At 35.0% G+C, this 15,920-nt stretch overlaps 2 protein-coding genes and 2 non-coding genes across 5 annotated transcripts; 3 read left to right on the top strand and 1 right to left on the bottom strand.

Moving 5' to 3' along the window:
• The first annotated feature begins 670 nt into the window (after positions 1–670).
• On the top strand, positions 671–6,362 carry LOC102604559 (putative disease resistance protein RGA3). Of its 2 annotated transcripts, none has more exons than XM_006358612.2 (6): positions 671–4,430; positions 4,645–4,733; positions 4,879–4,953; positions 5,071–5,285; positions 5,532–5,647; positions 5,831–6,362. In XM_006358612.2, the coding sequence occupies exons 1-2, from the start codon at positions 779–781 to the stop codon at positions 4,650–4,652; spliced, it is 3,660 nt and encodes a 1,219-aa protein (XP_006358674.1). In that variant the 5' UTR covers positions 671–778; the 3' UTR covers positions 4,653–4,733; positions 4,879–4,953; positions 5,071–5,285; positions 5,532–5,647; positions 5,831–6,362. The 2 variants fall into 2 exon arrangements, with proteins under 2 accessions (XP_006358674.1, XP_015169523.1); XM_015314037.1 differs by having other exon boundaries at positions 5,504–5,647.
• Positions 6,363–7,904: 1,542 nt separating this feature from the next.
• TRNAY-GUA (transfer RNA tyrosine (anticodon GUA)) lies at positions 7,905–7,990 on the top strand. Its single transcript is given in 2 exon segments — positions 7,905–7,941; positions 7,955–7,990. It is a non-coding gene; the product is annotated as a tRNA-Tyr (tRNA).
• Positions 7,991–9,700: 1,710 nt separating this feature from the next.
• On the top strand, positions 9,701–9,786 carry TRNAY-GUA (transfer RNA tyrosine (anticodon GUA)). The gene is given in 2 exon segments: positions 9,701–9,737; positions 9,751–9,786. It is a non-coding gene; the product is annotated as a tRNA-Tyr (tRNA).
• A 695-nt stretch (positions 9,787–10,481) lies between these two features.
• On the bottom strand, positions 10,482–15,312 carry LOC102604229 (ubiquitin-conjugating enzyme E2-23 kDa-like). The gene is made up of 6 exons (XM_006358611.2): positions 15,128–15,312; positions 14,954–15,033; positions 13,286–13,400; positions 13,138–13,190; positions 12,908–13,036; positions 10,482–10,775 (listed from the first exon to the last, which is right to left on the bottom strand). The coding sequence occupies exons 1-6, from the start codon at positions 15,169–15,171 to the stop codon at positions 10,645–10,647; spliced, it is 552 nt and encodes a 183-aa protein (XP_006358673.1). The 5' UTR covers positions 15,172–15,312; the 3' UTR covers positions 10,482–10,644.
• Between the last annotated feature and the right edge of the window lie 608 nt (positions 15,313–15,920).

Below are 15,920 nucleotides of genomic sequence, written 5' to 3'. Positions count from 1 at the left end.
GGGGGGCTGTTTGGAGCCGTTTTGGGCCCCAGCCCAACGACTCCTTAACGTTCACATTTAAAAATAAAATAAAAATAATAATAATAATTTGACCGTTGAACCAGACCGGAACTGGTTCTTACCGAACCGGATCAACCGGATAAAAATCCGGGTTCCGTTTCGGTACCGGTTCCGGTACCCTTAAGACCGGTTCCTTACCGGTTCAACTGGTACCGGTCTTACCGGTACGGGAACCGGACCGGAACCAGACCGGACCGGACAAAAACCGGTCCGTTTGCCAGCCTTACTTCTGAGTTATAAAGTAAATACTTCCTTCGTTTAAAAAAGAATGATCTCCTTTCCTTTTTAGTCTGTTTAAAATAGAATGACATTTTCCTTTTTTAGTAACATTTTAATTTCAGATTTCCATATGACATATTAAGGCCACAAGATTAAAGGACAATTTAGTACATTTGACATAACTTTAATTTAGGACCATAAGATTCAAAAGTCTTTTTTATTTTTTTAAAAACTCTGTGTCAACTCAAACTAGGTCACTCTTTTTGAAACGGAGAGAGTAATATTTTATGAAAAAATTTCCAAACCAATTGTTGCTCTGGAAAGTGACTGCCATTCATTAGAAAAAGAAAAACAAAACACAACTAACACCCAAAAAGCATTCTACAATCAAATTATTGCGTTTCCTTTAGTGGTCTATAAACAACTAGCAAAAGAAGACTTGTGCCAAAACCTTGAGAAGACTTTGGTGAAGGAGGAAAAAGACGAAGCAAACGCAACAATGGCTGACCCTGTAATTGGTGCTACAGTTCAAGTTTTGCTTGAAAAGCTGCTTTCTCTCACTATTGAGAAAGTCAGTAGCTCAAGGGATTGCAACAAACATCTTAGAATAATGACACAAGATGTATCCATCATTCAAGCGTTCATTCATGATGCTCAAAGACGACAAGTTGACAACGATCAGGCTGTGGAAAAATGGCTCATGAGGCTTGAGAGAGTTGCTGAAGATGCTGAAAATGTGCTTGATGAATTCACATATGAATCTCTCAAAGCACAAGTCCGAAACAGTCCAATAAGAAAGGTCAGTGGATTCTTTTCTCATCCTGCTTTTATAAGCAAAATATCTCGAAAAATCAAAAACATAAATGAAGAGTTGAGGGCTATCAATCAGTTAGCCAAAGACCTTGGTCTCCAATCACTCATAGTTCCTTCTCAGCAAATAGTACCGATGATTCGAGAAACAGATTCCTTAGTAGTTGCTTCAGATGTTGTTGGTAGAGACAACGATATTGCTGAAATTAAGGAGAAGATGTTGAACATGAGAGAGGAAGTTGTACTGTGCGCCATTCCCATAGTCGGCATGGGGGGTTTAGGGAAAACTACTATTGCTAAGAGAATTTTCAATGATGAAGAGATCGAAAAACACTTTGAAAAGAGAGTTTGGTTGTGCCTACCTGAAATGTCAGACACTAAGAGCTTTCTTGAACAGATCCTCCAATCAATGACGGAGCGAAAACTTGAGGTCCAAACCAGGGATATAATAGTGAAGAAACTCCGAGATGAACTAGGAGGAAAAAGATATTTGCTTGTCTTAGATGATTTGTGGCGTGTTGACCTTCCAGTGTGGGATGAGTTCATGGACAGCTTGAGAGGAATAAACACTTCCAGAGGAAACTGCATTCTTGTGACGACTCGTATGAAACTTGTGGCATCCACAGTAGCAGCAGTAGGTCCTCATATGTTGGAAAAATTAACAAAAGATCATTGTTGGTCGATTTTCAAACAAAGAGCATTTGTTGATGGGGCAGTTCCGGAGGAAATAGTGAGCGTGAAGAACAGGATTGTTGAAATGTGTCAAGGTCTACCGTTGGCAGCAAGTGTGTTGGGAGGCCTCTTGCGCAACAAGGAGAAACATGAATGGTGGTCTATTCTTGATGGAAACCCCCTTGTTGCTGGTGAAGATGATAATGGAGAAAATAGCTTAAAGAAAATCTTAAAACTCAGCTATGTTTATCTACCATCACCGTATCTAAAAAAATGTTTTGCTTACTTTGCAATGTTTCCAAAAGATTTCTTGTTTGAAAAGGACCAACTTATCCAACTCTGGATGGCAGAAGGGTTTCTCCATCCATATCAAGAGATCACCGTGATGGAAGACGTTGGGCACAAGTTTTTCCAAATCTTGTTGCGTAATTCCTTGCTGCAAGAGCTAGATGAGCACAACAATATAACATACTGTAAGATGCACGATCTTGTGCATGATTTGGCTGGAGATATCTTAAAATCTAAACTATTTGATCCGAAGGGCAATGATGGAGAAAAACTTTCTCAAGTTCGATACTTTGGATGGGTCTCACCAAGTGATCAAATGGATATGATAAATGAGCCAGGACGTTTGTGCACATTGTTCTGGAAAAGCAATATATCTGATGATATGTTATTGAGCTTTCAGTTCTTGAGAGTCTTAAATTTGTCCCAATCAGGCATCATGGAGTTGTCAGCCAAAATCAGCAAGCTAATATACTTGAGATATCTTGATCTCTCCAACACTAAGATCAGAGCCTTGCCCAACTCCATTTGCAAGCTCTACAATTTGCAAACACTTAGAGTCAAAAACATTTTTTCATTCTGGAAGCTTCCAGAAGAAATGGCAAATATGATAAGTTTGAGACACATAGATTGCAACTGGCATGACCTATTAGGTATTCACATGCCACTTAATATGGGGCAATTGACTAGTCTTCAGACGCTACCGTTTTTCAATGTAGGTTTAAAGAAGGGTTGTCGAATAGAAGAATTAGGTCGTTTGAAAAACCTTAGAGGTGAATTGACAATCAGATGTCTCCAATTAGTCAAAAATAAAGAAGAGGCTCGAACAACATATTTACAGGAGAAACCAAATATCTACAGGCTGGCATATTTATGGTCCCTTAATGAATCAGAAGGCTGTGAGATCAATCATGAGCATGTGTTGGATGGTCTTCAACCACATTCTAACTTGAAAACCTTAGAAGTGGTGAACTATTTCGGGACTATATTTCCTTCATGGTTCACTGAAGGAGAATTGATACCAAATTTGGTCAAGTTGATATTAAGTGGTTGCGAAAGGTGTAAAGAAATTCCATCTCTTGGTCAACTGAAGTTCCTTCGGCATCTTGAGCTGATAGGATTCCTTGAATTGAAATGCATCGGACCTACATTTTATGGTGTTGAGATCAATGATAATGGATCAAGCAGCAATAATGGCAATATCCATGTGTTCCCGTCATTGAAAGAACTAGTATTAGAGAATATGCGTAGCCTTATTGAGTGGAAGGGAGATGAAGTTGGAGTAAGAATGTTTCCTAGGCTTGAGAAGTTGACGATTACAGGCTGTCCATTGTTAAAAAGTACTCCAACTCAATTTGAAATCCTGCGTGAATTAAAAATCAAAAGAGTTGACAGTGAATTGCCATTGTTGAACTTGTGCAGCAACTTAACATCTCTTGTGGATCTTTTTGTTGATCACGTGAAAGAGCTCACTTGTATACCCGATGAGATGCTACGCAACAACATTTCTCTTCAACTCCTATCAGTCTCAAAATGTGGAGAGTTTCGTGAATTGCCACAAAGCTTGTACAATCTTAAGAACTTGCAAATATCCGACTGCCCCAATTTAACTTCTGTTCCTGTTCCCAGTGGAGAGAATTATTTCAGTTCTCTAGAGGTTTTGTGTGTCTACCGTTGTGAGAACTTGGTTTCCTTGCCTTTACATGTGGGGGAAATGCCTTCACTTTCCTATTTGGATATATCAGAATGTCCCAAATTGATTAGTTTACCCTCAGGGGGCCTTCACCATCTCACTGGGTTAACGAATCTGGGAATCGGTCCTTTCTCAGAGATGGTGGATTTTGAGGCATTCCAATTGATTTTTAATGGCATTCAGCAGCTGTTGTCCCTTCGTACATTGAACTTGTGGGGACACTTGCACTGGGATTCTCTGCCCTATCAGCTTATGCAACTCTCTTCCTTAGCAGACATCCGTATATATGATTTCGGAATCGAGGCTCTTCCTCATAGATTTGGCAACCTTACTTCTCTTGAATCATTGGGACTTACGAGGTGCAAACGGCTACGACATGTGGACTTCTCAGATGCCATGCCCAAATTACGGTATCTGTCCATGAATGATTGTCCATTGTTAGAAGCTCTGTCGGATGGGCTTGGCAACCTTGCTTCTTTGGAACATGTAACTTTGCAGAACTGCGAAAAACTAGAGCGTCTGCCATCCAGAGATTCCATGCGACGCCTCACCAATTTAAGGTACCTCGACATTTATGGCTGCCCACGGTTAGAAGAAAGTTGCACCAATAGGAGTGGCCGAAACTCCCAGTGGTCCAACATTTCCCATATTCCACAAATTGAACTAGGCAGTCAGATAATTCAGGATAGACGTAAGTCTCTGTTTCTCTTTCACTTTCTGAGTCGATTTTTTAAATATTGTTTTCCATGAGTTCCAGAGAAAAAAGCTTTGTATGTAATTTAATTTTTCTTTCCTGCAATTATTTTTACATTAAAAATGCAAAATTATTCAATCAATTGCATTTGTGCAATGCTTTCAGCATTATGCTTGTCCACTTGAACCGAATATGCTTTTTTTCCTTATAGGTTACTAGTTCCAAGGTCATGCTAGAACGGCTAGAACGTCGATGTGGTAAATCAAGCCAAATCCCATGAGCGGAAGGCAAGTACATTAGGTAAATTTTTATTTAGAATTTATCGGCACTTTGTAATCTACTCGTTTTTGTTGGGAACCGATTTTCGAAGGGGTCTATGTTGATGAATACAATATTACCTTCCTTAAAAAAGTTTAATCATGAAAATTTATGTTTCTGCTCATAGGTTACTAGATACAAGGCCACGTAAAACGTCGTTATGATATATCAAGTCAAAATCCATGGGCAGCAATCACGTTAGGTATTTTTATTTAGTTGTTAGAGGACTGCTATGACAAGTGTGTCAAGTTCTTTGTTTGCCTTCCTTTTCTCTCATGAAACAATTTTACTGTTTAACACGGTTTGTTATGTTTCACAGAGGAACCACCACTTTTATTTTGTATGACGAACAGAATCTTCAGTTGTAGACTCATCGCGAAACAGTTTCATGAGTATTTGGGTACTAAACAACCTTTTCGGGGAACTGAAGTCTACATATGAAACATCAAATCACTCAAAGTATACACGGTGCTCAATGAGAAGCTACACGATCCTCTGTCTTTCCATGGCTGAGTTTGCCTTTTTATTCTCCATGTAAGTTTCTGCAAATTTTTTTGACGAATAAAGTCTGATATCTACTCTCATCAAGACTTGGTAATTAACTTCTATGAAATTGTGGAACTGTTAGAATGTAAGTTGTTAGTTTGGTGCTTCACTCAATATAATTTTGTTAGATAATAGGTATGTTTATCGCATTCTCACAGTATTAATGTCTGACTCCTCCCCTCTCCCAACATGTACGAAATAAGAAGAATCTCAGCATATGCCATATCTATTCAGGTTCTATGAAGAAGATAATGAATGATCAGTCACCATTGAAATCTGTTAATGAGGTATCAGATTGGCACATTTTGCTTCAGTGGTGATTGTGGCTGCAGGAAAAGTGAAAGTTCAAGGTAAGTTCCTTGTCTCATGGTTTTAGTGACTTTGCTTTCTAAGCTTTTTAATGTTCCACTTGGTCATGCATTACATGTGTCAAGCCTACTAAGATATTATTTCTACATTTATGCATATTTCCTCATACTTAGTACATTCAATATACTAATGCATACTTGTGCTTATATTGTTTCATAATATAGGATCCGACGTTCCTCCTCCTATTCGTGGCTAGCTTGATTCAGATTGCTATTCGCTATTTGATTGGTGAGTCCTCATACTCCGAGGACAAAGCCATGAAGATGATTTATTACTTTTATTGTTTACTCTTGAGACTTTGTACGTGGTGTATGGGTTATGTTCCAGCCACTCTTATGATGTTTGGTAATGGTTTGTCAAGACATAGTTGTGATTCCACATATGAGACGTCTTACTCAAACTCTCTTATGGTATATTCTATTGTAGTGTATGTATGTCAAGTGGCTTGTATAGGGCCCTCTCAGGGTCCTATACGTCATGTCCCGTCTAGAATATACTTTGGGTTGTGACACTAGGCGACCTGGGATTGGAGTTGGTTTGAGCTTGGAGTGTTGTACTGATTACTTGGCAGTGGAGGTTGTTCCACGGTGGTTTTGATGATTGTTAACATTAGATCCTTCGACAACTCTTTCTAGTCATAGATTAAAGGTCTGGTCATGTTGCTCATGATCCTCTACAGAGTTGATCCCTACTATTCGTCGATTAAAGGTCTGGCCTTATCATCTATATATGGAGTCGACACACTTATGGCTACGGCCTACTACGTCCTAACGCCCTGGGAGATTCATCCGCGCTTTGAGGTCCGGGCTCTGTACGCTTTAGATGGGCGGCTCTTGTTGGTTACTTGAAGGTCATTCGCGGTTAGAGTTTTTTTATTTCTGTGACTAAAAATAACTAACAACAATATAAAAGTGAGAGTCCTTAAGTACTACAAAATTGGATATCAAAATGTCCATAAAAGATTGAATGATTACTCTTTAAACTCAATATAATTCTTATAATGATTCCTATGACGGTGAGTAATTTAAATTAATAAAAAAATATTAAATTGTCCTTTACTTTGGATACAAGAAAGTAGATTCATTGAATTAGAATCAACTTATTTTTTGAGTTTCAAAACTAGCATTGTCATAGTACATATATTATATATAATACAAAATATATATCAATTCTAACCGTTTAAACTTTAAACTCTTTGATTAATTTTCCAATTGTTCCATCAACCTTTTCATTTACATATAATCGAAGATCAAGTTCTAATTAAAGTCAACATTATACTAAACACATTTTTTCGTTCTATTCTGATTATTCCAAACATTACACCACGGAATTGCTAGCTCATAATATTAATGGGAAGATTAAAAAAAAAACATGCAGCAAACATACAATAATGTAAAAAATAATTGCACAGTATATAGTTATTCCATTTTAAAAAAAATAAATTGTTTTATTCTACTTCAAGAACCTTTTTCTTTTATTACCATAATTACGATCGTGTGACTAATTATTTGATTGTTGACTTTATAGGTTTGAACAATATTCAATTATATTGAGTTTAAACTATTCGGTGTCACCATTTTAGATTTTATCGTTCCTTAAGAAATTAGGTAAGTTTATTATTGTACTCTTATTTAGTGTTCTTTTGAAGTCAAGTTTTTTTCATAAATTAATTATTTCGATTAATTAAATTGACCAATGAACATGAATTAATTATTTAGTTTTATTATGTTAGTCAAATTCATACTTTCAAGACTCATACTTCTTAGGGGTAAAACAAGAAGAATAGTGTTATTTATATATTGATTTTGTGAAATAACAAGTATTAAGGACCATCTATTTTTAGTAAGAACGACTTATAAATAGCAATGGAGGGAGTAGTATTTTAGTAAAGGAGAGAGGGGTTGACTACATATATATCTAATGCAATAGCTTTGAAGCAAGCTACCTTGATCATCTTTCGAAGTTCTAAATAATATATTGATCAAAGATTGTAAGAACGGACTATTCTAATGCAACCACACCATTGTCGTCACTATCCAATTACATTTATCATTTGCAGAAATTTGTAATTTAGTTTTGTTACTTCAAAACATGTTTTACTTAATAACATATATGGTTATTTAAAATTTTATACCAAATGAAATTGAATTTACATATAGAAAAAAAAAACTTGTACTATCAATGGTAGTTATTATGATCTAATAACTATATGGTTTTGTAGCACTAGTAGTATCAAAGCCGACCTTAGCTCAGTTGGTAGAGCGGAAGACTGTAGTGGTACTGCTGAAATCTTTAGGTCGCTGGTTCGAATCCGGCAGGTCGGATTTTTTTTTCCATTTTTAAAAAAATTCTCTTATATGAATATATTATCATCAAAGAAATATCTCATCGCTATTTTCATCAACAAAAAAAGAAATATCAATTTGTAATTGATTTGTTTGTTTCGACTTGTATGATAATGTATATGGTTGGCAAGACAGGCAAATGTCATACTCATACATAATGCATAATACATCGTTCGCCTCTGGAGTCTTATGTGATAAGAATGTACCACTTAAACTTAAAGCTAAGTTTTACAAAGTGATGATAAAGTTGATTGTGTTGTACGGGGCAGATTGTTAATTGGTTAGTTAAGAAATTTCATATTTAAAATGTGAGAGTTGCGGAAAGGACTATATTGTGGTAGATATGTGGATATACTAGGAGATATAAGATAATAAGAAATGAAGATATTTGAGACAAAGTGAGAATGACTCATATAATCTGCAGCAAGAGAAAATGGGATTGTGATAGTTTGAATATGTAAAAAAAGAATGAACAGATGTCCCAATAAAGAGATGTAACTTGAGTGGCTAGGATTTGATATTCTTATAAATTATTCATTGGTTTCAAGATGAGAACCATTATCGGCCATCTTCGTACTCGTCACACATAATTTCTCCAAATTAGTTAATATAACATTTAAGAGTATTAATACATGACTTACATCATAAATATATCTTAGCTTCCAACTTTTTAATAATTTTCATTTTCAGACTTCGTTAAAACACTTGAGAGTCCTAGAGTGTATAAGATAGTGTTAAATATAGTGTATTAGTAATGATGGCATAATTAGTTATGTTTGTATTAGTTATGCTGATATCAATATTTTTAATCAGGCTAATGCATAAATTAAAATCTTTTTCATTACTAATATCAAATAAGACACTAGATAGTTATACACAAAGCTAATACGTGCATTATATAGATTATTTTTAATGCACTCTATCAAACAATCCATCAATGATTGATATAACATGCATGGACCACATAACATGGTTTAGAGAGAGAAAATATAAAATGGTCCCCTAAATCAAATATAATAAGTACTACATGAATAATTTGGATTGTGTTAAAGTAATTGATTCATGTATCTTTTATTATGGATTATATAGAACAAAGCGTTTAATATGTTTTGATTAATAATAAGTTGTACATCGTTTATAAGGGAGTATTGAATTTGATAGTTACTTTATTGCTTCGTCCATTTTATTTAATGTTTCATAGTTTAAAATTTGATACGAAAATTTAAAAATATAAGAAGGATTGTTCAATATATGATCTTAATTAAAAGGTTTATATAACACACACATATATATATATATATATATATATATATATAAAATAAGAGACTTTTTAATACCCTCAAATACTTTTTGGATCTTGTAAGTTGTAATTTTAAATTTTCATATCATTTTTAAATGAGAACATGTAACTAGATAATTACATGATCATCTCACCCCCGAACCTCCACTTCCCATCTAAATAACATATAGATACAATTAAAATAATATTTTTTATTTACTTATTAAATACTAAAAAATAATTAAGAAATTCACATTATTTTTCAACACAACATTTCTAGGAAATTATTTTCCTTCGTACCAAACATACCTTAAATTGGAACAGGTTGAACAAAAAAAAAAGGAAAATTAGCTAGTATGAGAGAAGGATAGATTGCGATATATATTAAATATAGACAGTTTCTAATAGGCCCGACCTTAGCTCAGTTGGTAGAGCGGAAGACTGTAGTGGTATTACTGAAATCTTTAGGTCGCTGGTTCGAATCCGGCAGGTCGGAATTTTTTTCTTTTTTTAAAAAAATAAAATAAAATTGTTATAGATTTTTTATGTGATTAACGTAGTTATGTAACAGACCGGCGGAAACTTTTTCAATGTCTTTTTTTTAACGTGATAGATTTTTTTAGGTTATTAACTTATTAATGAAATAGACACTTATGAACATGGGCGGAAACATTTTTAATGCTTTTTTTTTAACGTGATACACCTTTTATGTGATTAACTTATTTATAAAAAAAAAATAACACTTGTGAACTTGGGAGAAAACTATTGCAAAATATGAGCTGGAAGTATATTTTTTCTGTAATACATTAAGACATTTTTATGTAATTATTTTATTTATATGATTTAACTTATCTATGTAATAGACACGTGCGGAAGCATTTTGGTAGAATGCTACAACTAGCTAGTGAGTGACTTTATGTGTGACCAAGTAATTTTTGTTCTAAAATCATCAAATTGTAATATATTATTTTAATTTAAAAAAATCAAATAATTTCTTAATTTAAAAATCATGCAGTAGTTTAGAAGATCGGCAGATGTTAGATAACCTGCTCTTACTCTCTTATTTTCAGTGTTATCAAAGGCGAATAAAGCTCGAAGGTCTATTGAGGCTTTTAAGTATAAAACGCTAATAAATATCGAGCTTTAATGAAGAAACTCAATAGGAAAATATAAACACGCGAAACACACACATAAAAGAACATGAAGGAAATCAAACATGAAATTTATTTACATTAACAGAAGAGGGCAACTTCTTTAGGATCCCTCCTCACAATCAATAATTTTTTTTAACTATGCAGTTCAACAACAGGACAAACAACATGATTTACAGATAGTAATGGAGATGAGGGAGGTATTATGGATCAACAGGGCCTGCCATTGCCTCATCATCTGAGTCATATTCAGCTTCACTTAACTCGTCATCACTCGACTTCTCCTCGGGGACAGCTCCAACATCTTCTGGTTTGGCATACTTTTGACAATATTCTGGATAAACAAGCAGGTTCGTGTTAGAAATGCGAAAGGATTTAACTTGTATCTACTAACTGTGTAATGAAAATTCTGCACTCTTGCTATAGAATGTCGCCTTATTTTTCAGGTTACCAATTCCACTTTTAGCTGTAATTACCTTTTTGATGACCTGATAGTATGAAAAACTTAATATCGCCGGTGCATAGAAGTTGAACTCAATATGAAAATGAGTTCCAGGATGCATCATAGTTTCATTTCAGAATGCAGGTAGCAACTATCTATGTAGCTTAGTTACTGAAGGAGAAATGACCAGGAGACGGTGGCAGCATAAATCTAAACTACTTTGCTCTGTTGATTTTTCATACAATCAATTAGAAAAGGTCGAACAAAATACTGGAACAATGCTCAACAACCTAATACACTGATCTCGGAGGTTCTGCAATAGATTAAAGCAGTAAAAACGTATCTTAACATCCAGAAGACAACTTCTTTAGGAAAAGAGTACCATCTTTAGTGACAAAAAGGTAAGAGTGCTTAGTTAATGCTTAAGAAGTTCCATTCGTATGGCCTAAACTTTCGAAAGGAGAGGAATGTGTGACACTATTAGAAGCTATGTTGCTCGGACTCTTCAATGTCGATGGGTGCATATTGGATCCTCCAAAAGTAGTGCATTCTTGGAGGATCCAACACGGATGCGGCAACAATTTTGAAGAGTCCATGCAACATAAATAAGCAGTAATATGTCTGAGCAACATCCGTGTCGAAATCATCCAAAAATGCACTACTTTTGGTGGATCCTACACGCTAGGCGACATTTTGAAGAGTCCGAACAACAGATTTTTTCTGCCCTTACCAAATTTCTAAGAAAAATACCCACATGATAAACGTATAGAAAGAGAAATGCAGATTCTTAGCATTAATTGAGGCAGATGTTTAGCTCAAAAAGACATAATGTCTATGCTCCAAGTCAAGCAAACGAAAATAGTCTGCCAAGGCGCAAAGAGCTTCTTCATCTAACTTCTTTCCCGGGAATGTTTTGCTAACTAAGGAGGGTGAAGAGCAACATTTTCGAAGAGTATAGGAGAACACAATTGGGGTTAGCAGACATAAACATGACCTGATTTTTGACATGTCTCTATTGACCAACATTATTTCATCTTTATTTACTACTGGTGAATTTCCCCAGGAAAAAAGAGTTGCTTTATGTAAGATGAGTAAGTCGATGCTGTGGTCGAAGTTTCTAACATGTTGGTCCCATATAAAATGGAGTAAGAAAGCTAACATACTATCTGCATTTCACCTTAAAACTAGGCCAGATAATGGAAGCATTGGAAGGTAGGTTGACTTAAGCGGACAGCATCTGGAAGTTCCCTTTTTTGTAGCTGTCTCCAGTTATAAACCAAACACATCAGATTAGGAGTATCATTGAGGATGCTAAGACTACACTAGCTAGTTTGGAATGCTAGGAGTAAGTTAACTATGAATTTTCTTCACTATCAAAATAATGCATACCTAAGTCGCCATAAAGTTGGTTTACCAGAAAGTTTCTACATTATTTAGACCATACTTCTAGATTGAATGGACATCTTTATTGAAGCAGACTCATAAATTATACACTGCAGATGACCAACAGAATGAGAATGCTGATCTACAACTGTGTCCCAATTAAAAGGTTCACCCTGCTTTAGGCAGCAAGTGCCAAGTGGGGGCAATAATTGATAGTTTAGGCTCATATGTTGTTGTCTATTCACCCGAACTTAGTCTAACCATGAATTGTTCAAGAGAAGCTAACTTAAGAAATTTTTAGCTACAATAGAATGCTAACATAATTACCGTGCAAATATCAAGAAAACAAAGGATAACCAATTCCCTAGCAACCAAACCAAAGCTACAAAAACAACATACCTAGTATAGTCCCACGAGTGGGATCTGGGGAGGGTAGAGTATATGCAGACCTTGCCCCTACCTTGGCAGGTAGAGAGGTTGTCTCCAGTGGACCCTAAACCAAACTAAAGCTATGAGTTTCAATTCTATTGAGTCTACCCTAATCAAAGATTCAAGGACTAGTTCTAGTTCATTCTTCTCGTCCACTTGAAGCAAGCACAATTTTTGTAACACATATAAGCAGCTGATATGGATCATTATACCTTTAACTCTTTGTTCATATGCAGTTCGGTCTCGCATCATCAGGGCAGCTGCCTCCCCATTCAATGGGTCCGATGGGTTAGGATACAAGAGAAGTTGTGGGAGAAACACTTCAAACACGTTTGTCAAATCTGTGGAAATTGTTTCAAAACCAGCTATCATTACTAAAAAAGAAGTCGGCAGAAAAGCCATAGAAATTTCAAGAATCTAATCATTGCTCATATTCAATTACCAAACATGGGACTCCAAGTCTGGTTGATAACATCTAAACAAACTGAACCTGAGCTGAAAAATAATAATCCAGTGAAATTTCAGACTTCAGCTAAAACAAAACGAGAAGGATGAGATTATCTAAAGAAATTAAGCAGTTGAAAACTCACATCTCATCAACATTTGGATGGTACATTTTATTAATAAAACCAATTGACGGAGATTTATACGGGTAGGCATCTGGAAGTTCCACCTTTATTTTCCACACTCCACCGTGATAAGGACCTGCAAAAACAAGGCTAACTAAAAGCAGAAACTGAAAAAAGCAACACTGCATCCCCAAAAGGTGGATGCAATGTATAATCAACGAGTTCAACTGAACCTAGCATCTTTTACACAGATTACTAATGTATATGTGAAAACCACTAAATTTTCAAAAAATATTATAATCTAAAACCATAATGGCAAAAAGAACATGAAGGTTGAACTCATCAAGTCTAATCTTTTATCCACCTCTGCCCCTCCCTTCTTCATACATCCAATTGAAATCCCACTAAAAGGCAGATGTAACTTGAAGATTATTAGTGAATTACCAAACAGCAGATACACGAAAAAGGTACATATATAACTAAATATAATTCCATTATCCATTCAACATAAGGACCCAAGAAGCAAACTAGATTCATAATCACAAAGTGGGACTATAAAGTTAACAATGCCAAATAAAAGGGTAACCCGGTGCACAAAGCATCCTACGTCAGCAAGGTTCAGGGAAGGCCGCACCCCAAGAAGCATAAGTAGATTCGTAACCACAAAGTGAAACTATAAAATTAACTATGCCAAATAAGGAGTACTTCTTAATTCAACCTCGCCCAACAACAACAACAAACCCAGTGAAATTCCACAAAGTGGGGTCTGAGGAGGGTACAGTGTACACAGGCCTTATCACTACCTCTTCGAGGTACAGAGGTTGCTTCTGAAAGACCCCTCAAGCAAGTCAATGCAGTAATTAAAATAAAAGCATGATAGCTAATAGCACAGTAGTGCGACCATAACAACAACAACAAGGTGCGATCACCTAAACACAATAATCTACAGATACCAAAAGACAAAAGACTACATGAATATGCTAATACTACGACCGACACGGAGCTCTACACTTCCACCCAGCCAAAGACATGAATAGGCTAATAATAAAACAACTCTCAACTACCTACTAACCCTCTACCTTTATCCGCAACCTTCATACCCTTCTATCTAAGGTCATATACTTTTTTTGGGTGTGGGGAAGGGGAAATGGGGGAGGGAATTACAATGTGGAAAATCAAACTCTCACCAGCAAGGTGAAAGTTCAGGTAACCAACCAACCAAGCTACTAACAGTCTCCTAAGGTCATATACTCAGTAAGCTGAAAATGCATCATATGTTGCCTAATTACCTCTCCTCAATACTTCTTCGACCTACTTCTGCCTCTCCTCTACTGGGACATCCACACACCTCCTCCTAACGTGCCCAAACCATCTCAGTCTCTCTTCCCCGTCTTATCCACCACAGAGGTCAATCCCACTTTATCCTGAATATCCTCATTCCTAATCAATTCATCCTCACCCAAGTTACCTTCAATTTTTTATCTAATTTCCCATTGAAGAATTTCAATCAAAAACCAAAATAGACACCAAAAGAAAATGCCCCTTTGAAGATAGGTAGAAAAAACTCACAAAAAATATCAATAACTCAACAAAGACCCTCTTAAATATATGTCTTAAAAAGGTAAACATTTTAGTATATAGCCTAAAAAAGAATAGAGATTGAGATAATAATGTTAAGAGGAGATTTACTTTCAGCAGGTCCGTGGAAATGCACATAAAACTCTTGCATCCCATCATTGATCATTTCAACTTTGTAATCACTCATCATCCTAATTCAAGAAAACATAAATTGAAAAAATTTTAAAAAAAAAAATAAACCCCAAAATTAATTTAGACCAAAAGATTATTGTTAAGGGATTTTACAGCTTCATCAAGTCCATCTCTCTTCTTTTGCTTGGGGAAGACATGATTTTTTTTCTGTATTTTTGGCTCTTCTTTTTGGTGATTTTGGTGATTTTTGAAGATAGAAAAAGAATCAGTTGCTTGTACAACTCAGACAAGCAAAATAAATAGTCCAGACATAAGGGAGGAGAAGGGATAATATTTGTGATTTGGCATATTAAAATATTACCTTTTTTTTGTCATTTATGTAATATAGTTGATGTAGTTTGACTTAACGTTAGAACGGAAGAAAATGGAGATTTTTAAAATTTATAATCTAAAATAAGTCATAGATATTTATGTAGCTATAAATCATTTCATAAAAAGTAAAATGAATATTTTAAATTAAACTATTACTAAATATAGAAATATATAATATTTTTTGAGATTAATTAAAAAGAAAAGTGAGTCATATAAATTGGAGCATATGAAGTACGTTATATATTGCATTAAGGTTAATCCATTATAAGCTCCTAAAATTTGGTGAGATATTATTTCATTTAGACACTCGAGCGTAGAGGGCGTTTGAATTAACTATTTTAAGTAGCCTTTGACTTTTAAGCTTTTTGTAATGTTTGGAGAAGTTTAGAAAAGATAAAAAGTATTTTTAATAAAATAATTTAATTAGATATTTTTTATTTTAGTTTTGGAAAAAAATTTACACATATTTTCAATAGTTAAGTTAAGTTAGCCACATAAATATGACATCTTTTTTAATTATATGCATCAACCTTCAAATAGAAAATGTTTGAGATTTGACGGCTTATTCAGGCTA

The sequence above is a fragment of the Solanum tuberosum genome, unplaced genomic scaffold (assembly GCF_000226075.1).
Source record: "Solanum tuberosum cultivar DM 1-3 516 R44 unplaced genomic scaffold, SolTub_3.0 scf00267, whole genome shotgun sequence".
NCBI lineage: Eukaryota > Viridiplantae > Streptophyta > Magnoliopsida > Solanales > Solanaceae > Solanum > Solanum tuberosum.
The sequence above is the reverse complement of the archived record's forward strand: the minus strand, read 5'-3'. Positions and strand labels throughout refer to the sequence as shown.

Coding starts and splice junctions, on each gene's coding strand:
- LOC102604559 (XM_006358612.2), top strand. CDS start 779: ATGGCTGACCCTGTAATTGGTGCTACAGTTCAAGTTTTGCTTGAAAAG.
- LOC102604229 (XM_006358611.2), bottom strand. CDS start 15,171: ATGTCTTCCCCAAGCAAAAGAAGAGAGATGGACTTGATGAAGCT. Junction 15,034..15,127: donor GAGATGGACTTGATGAAGCT/GTAAAATCCCTT, acceptor TTCTTGAATTAG/GATGATGAGTGATTACAAAG. Junction 13,401..14,953: donor TTTCCACGGACCTGCTGAAA/GTAAATCTCCTC, acceptor TTGTTTTTGCAG/GTCCTTATCACGGTGGAGTG.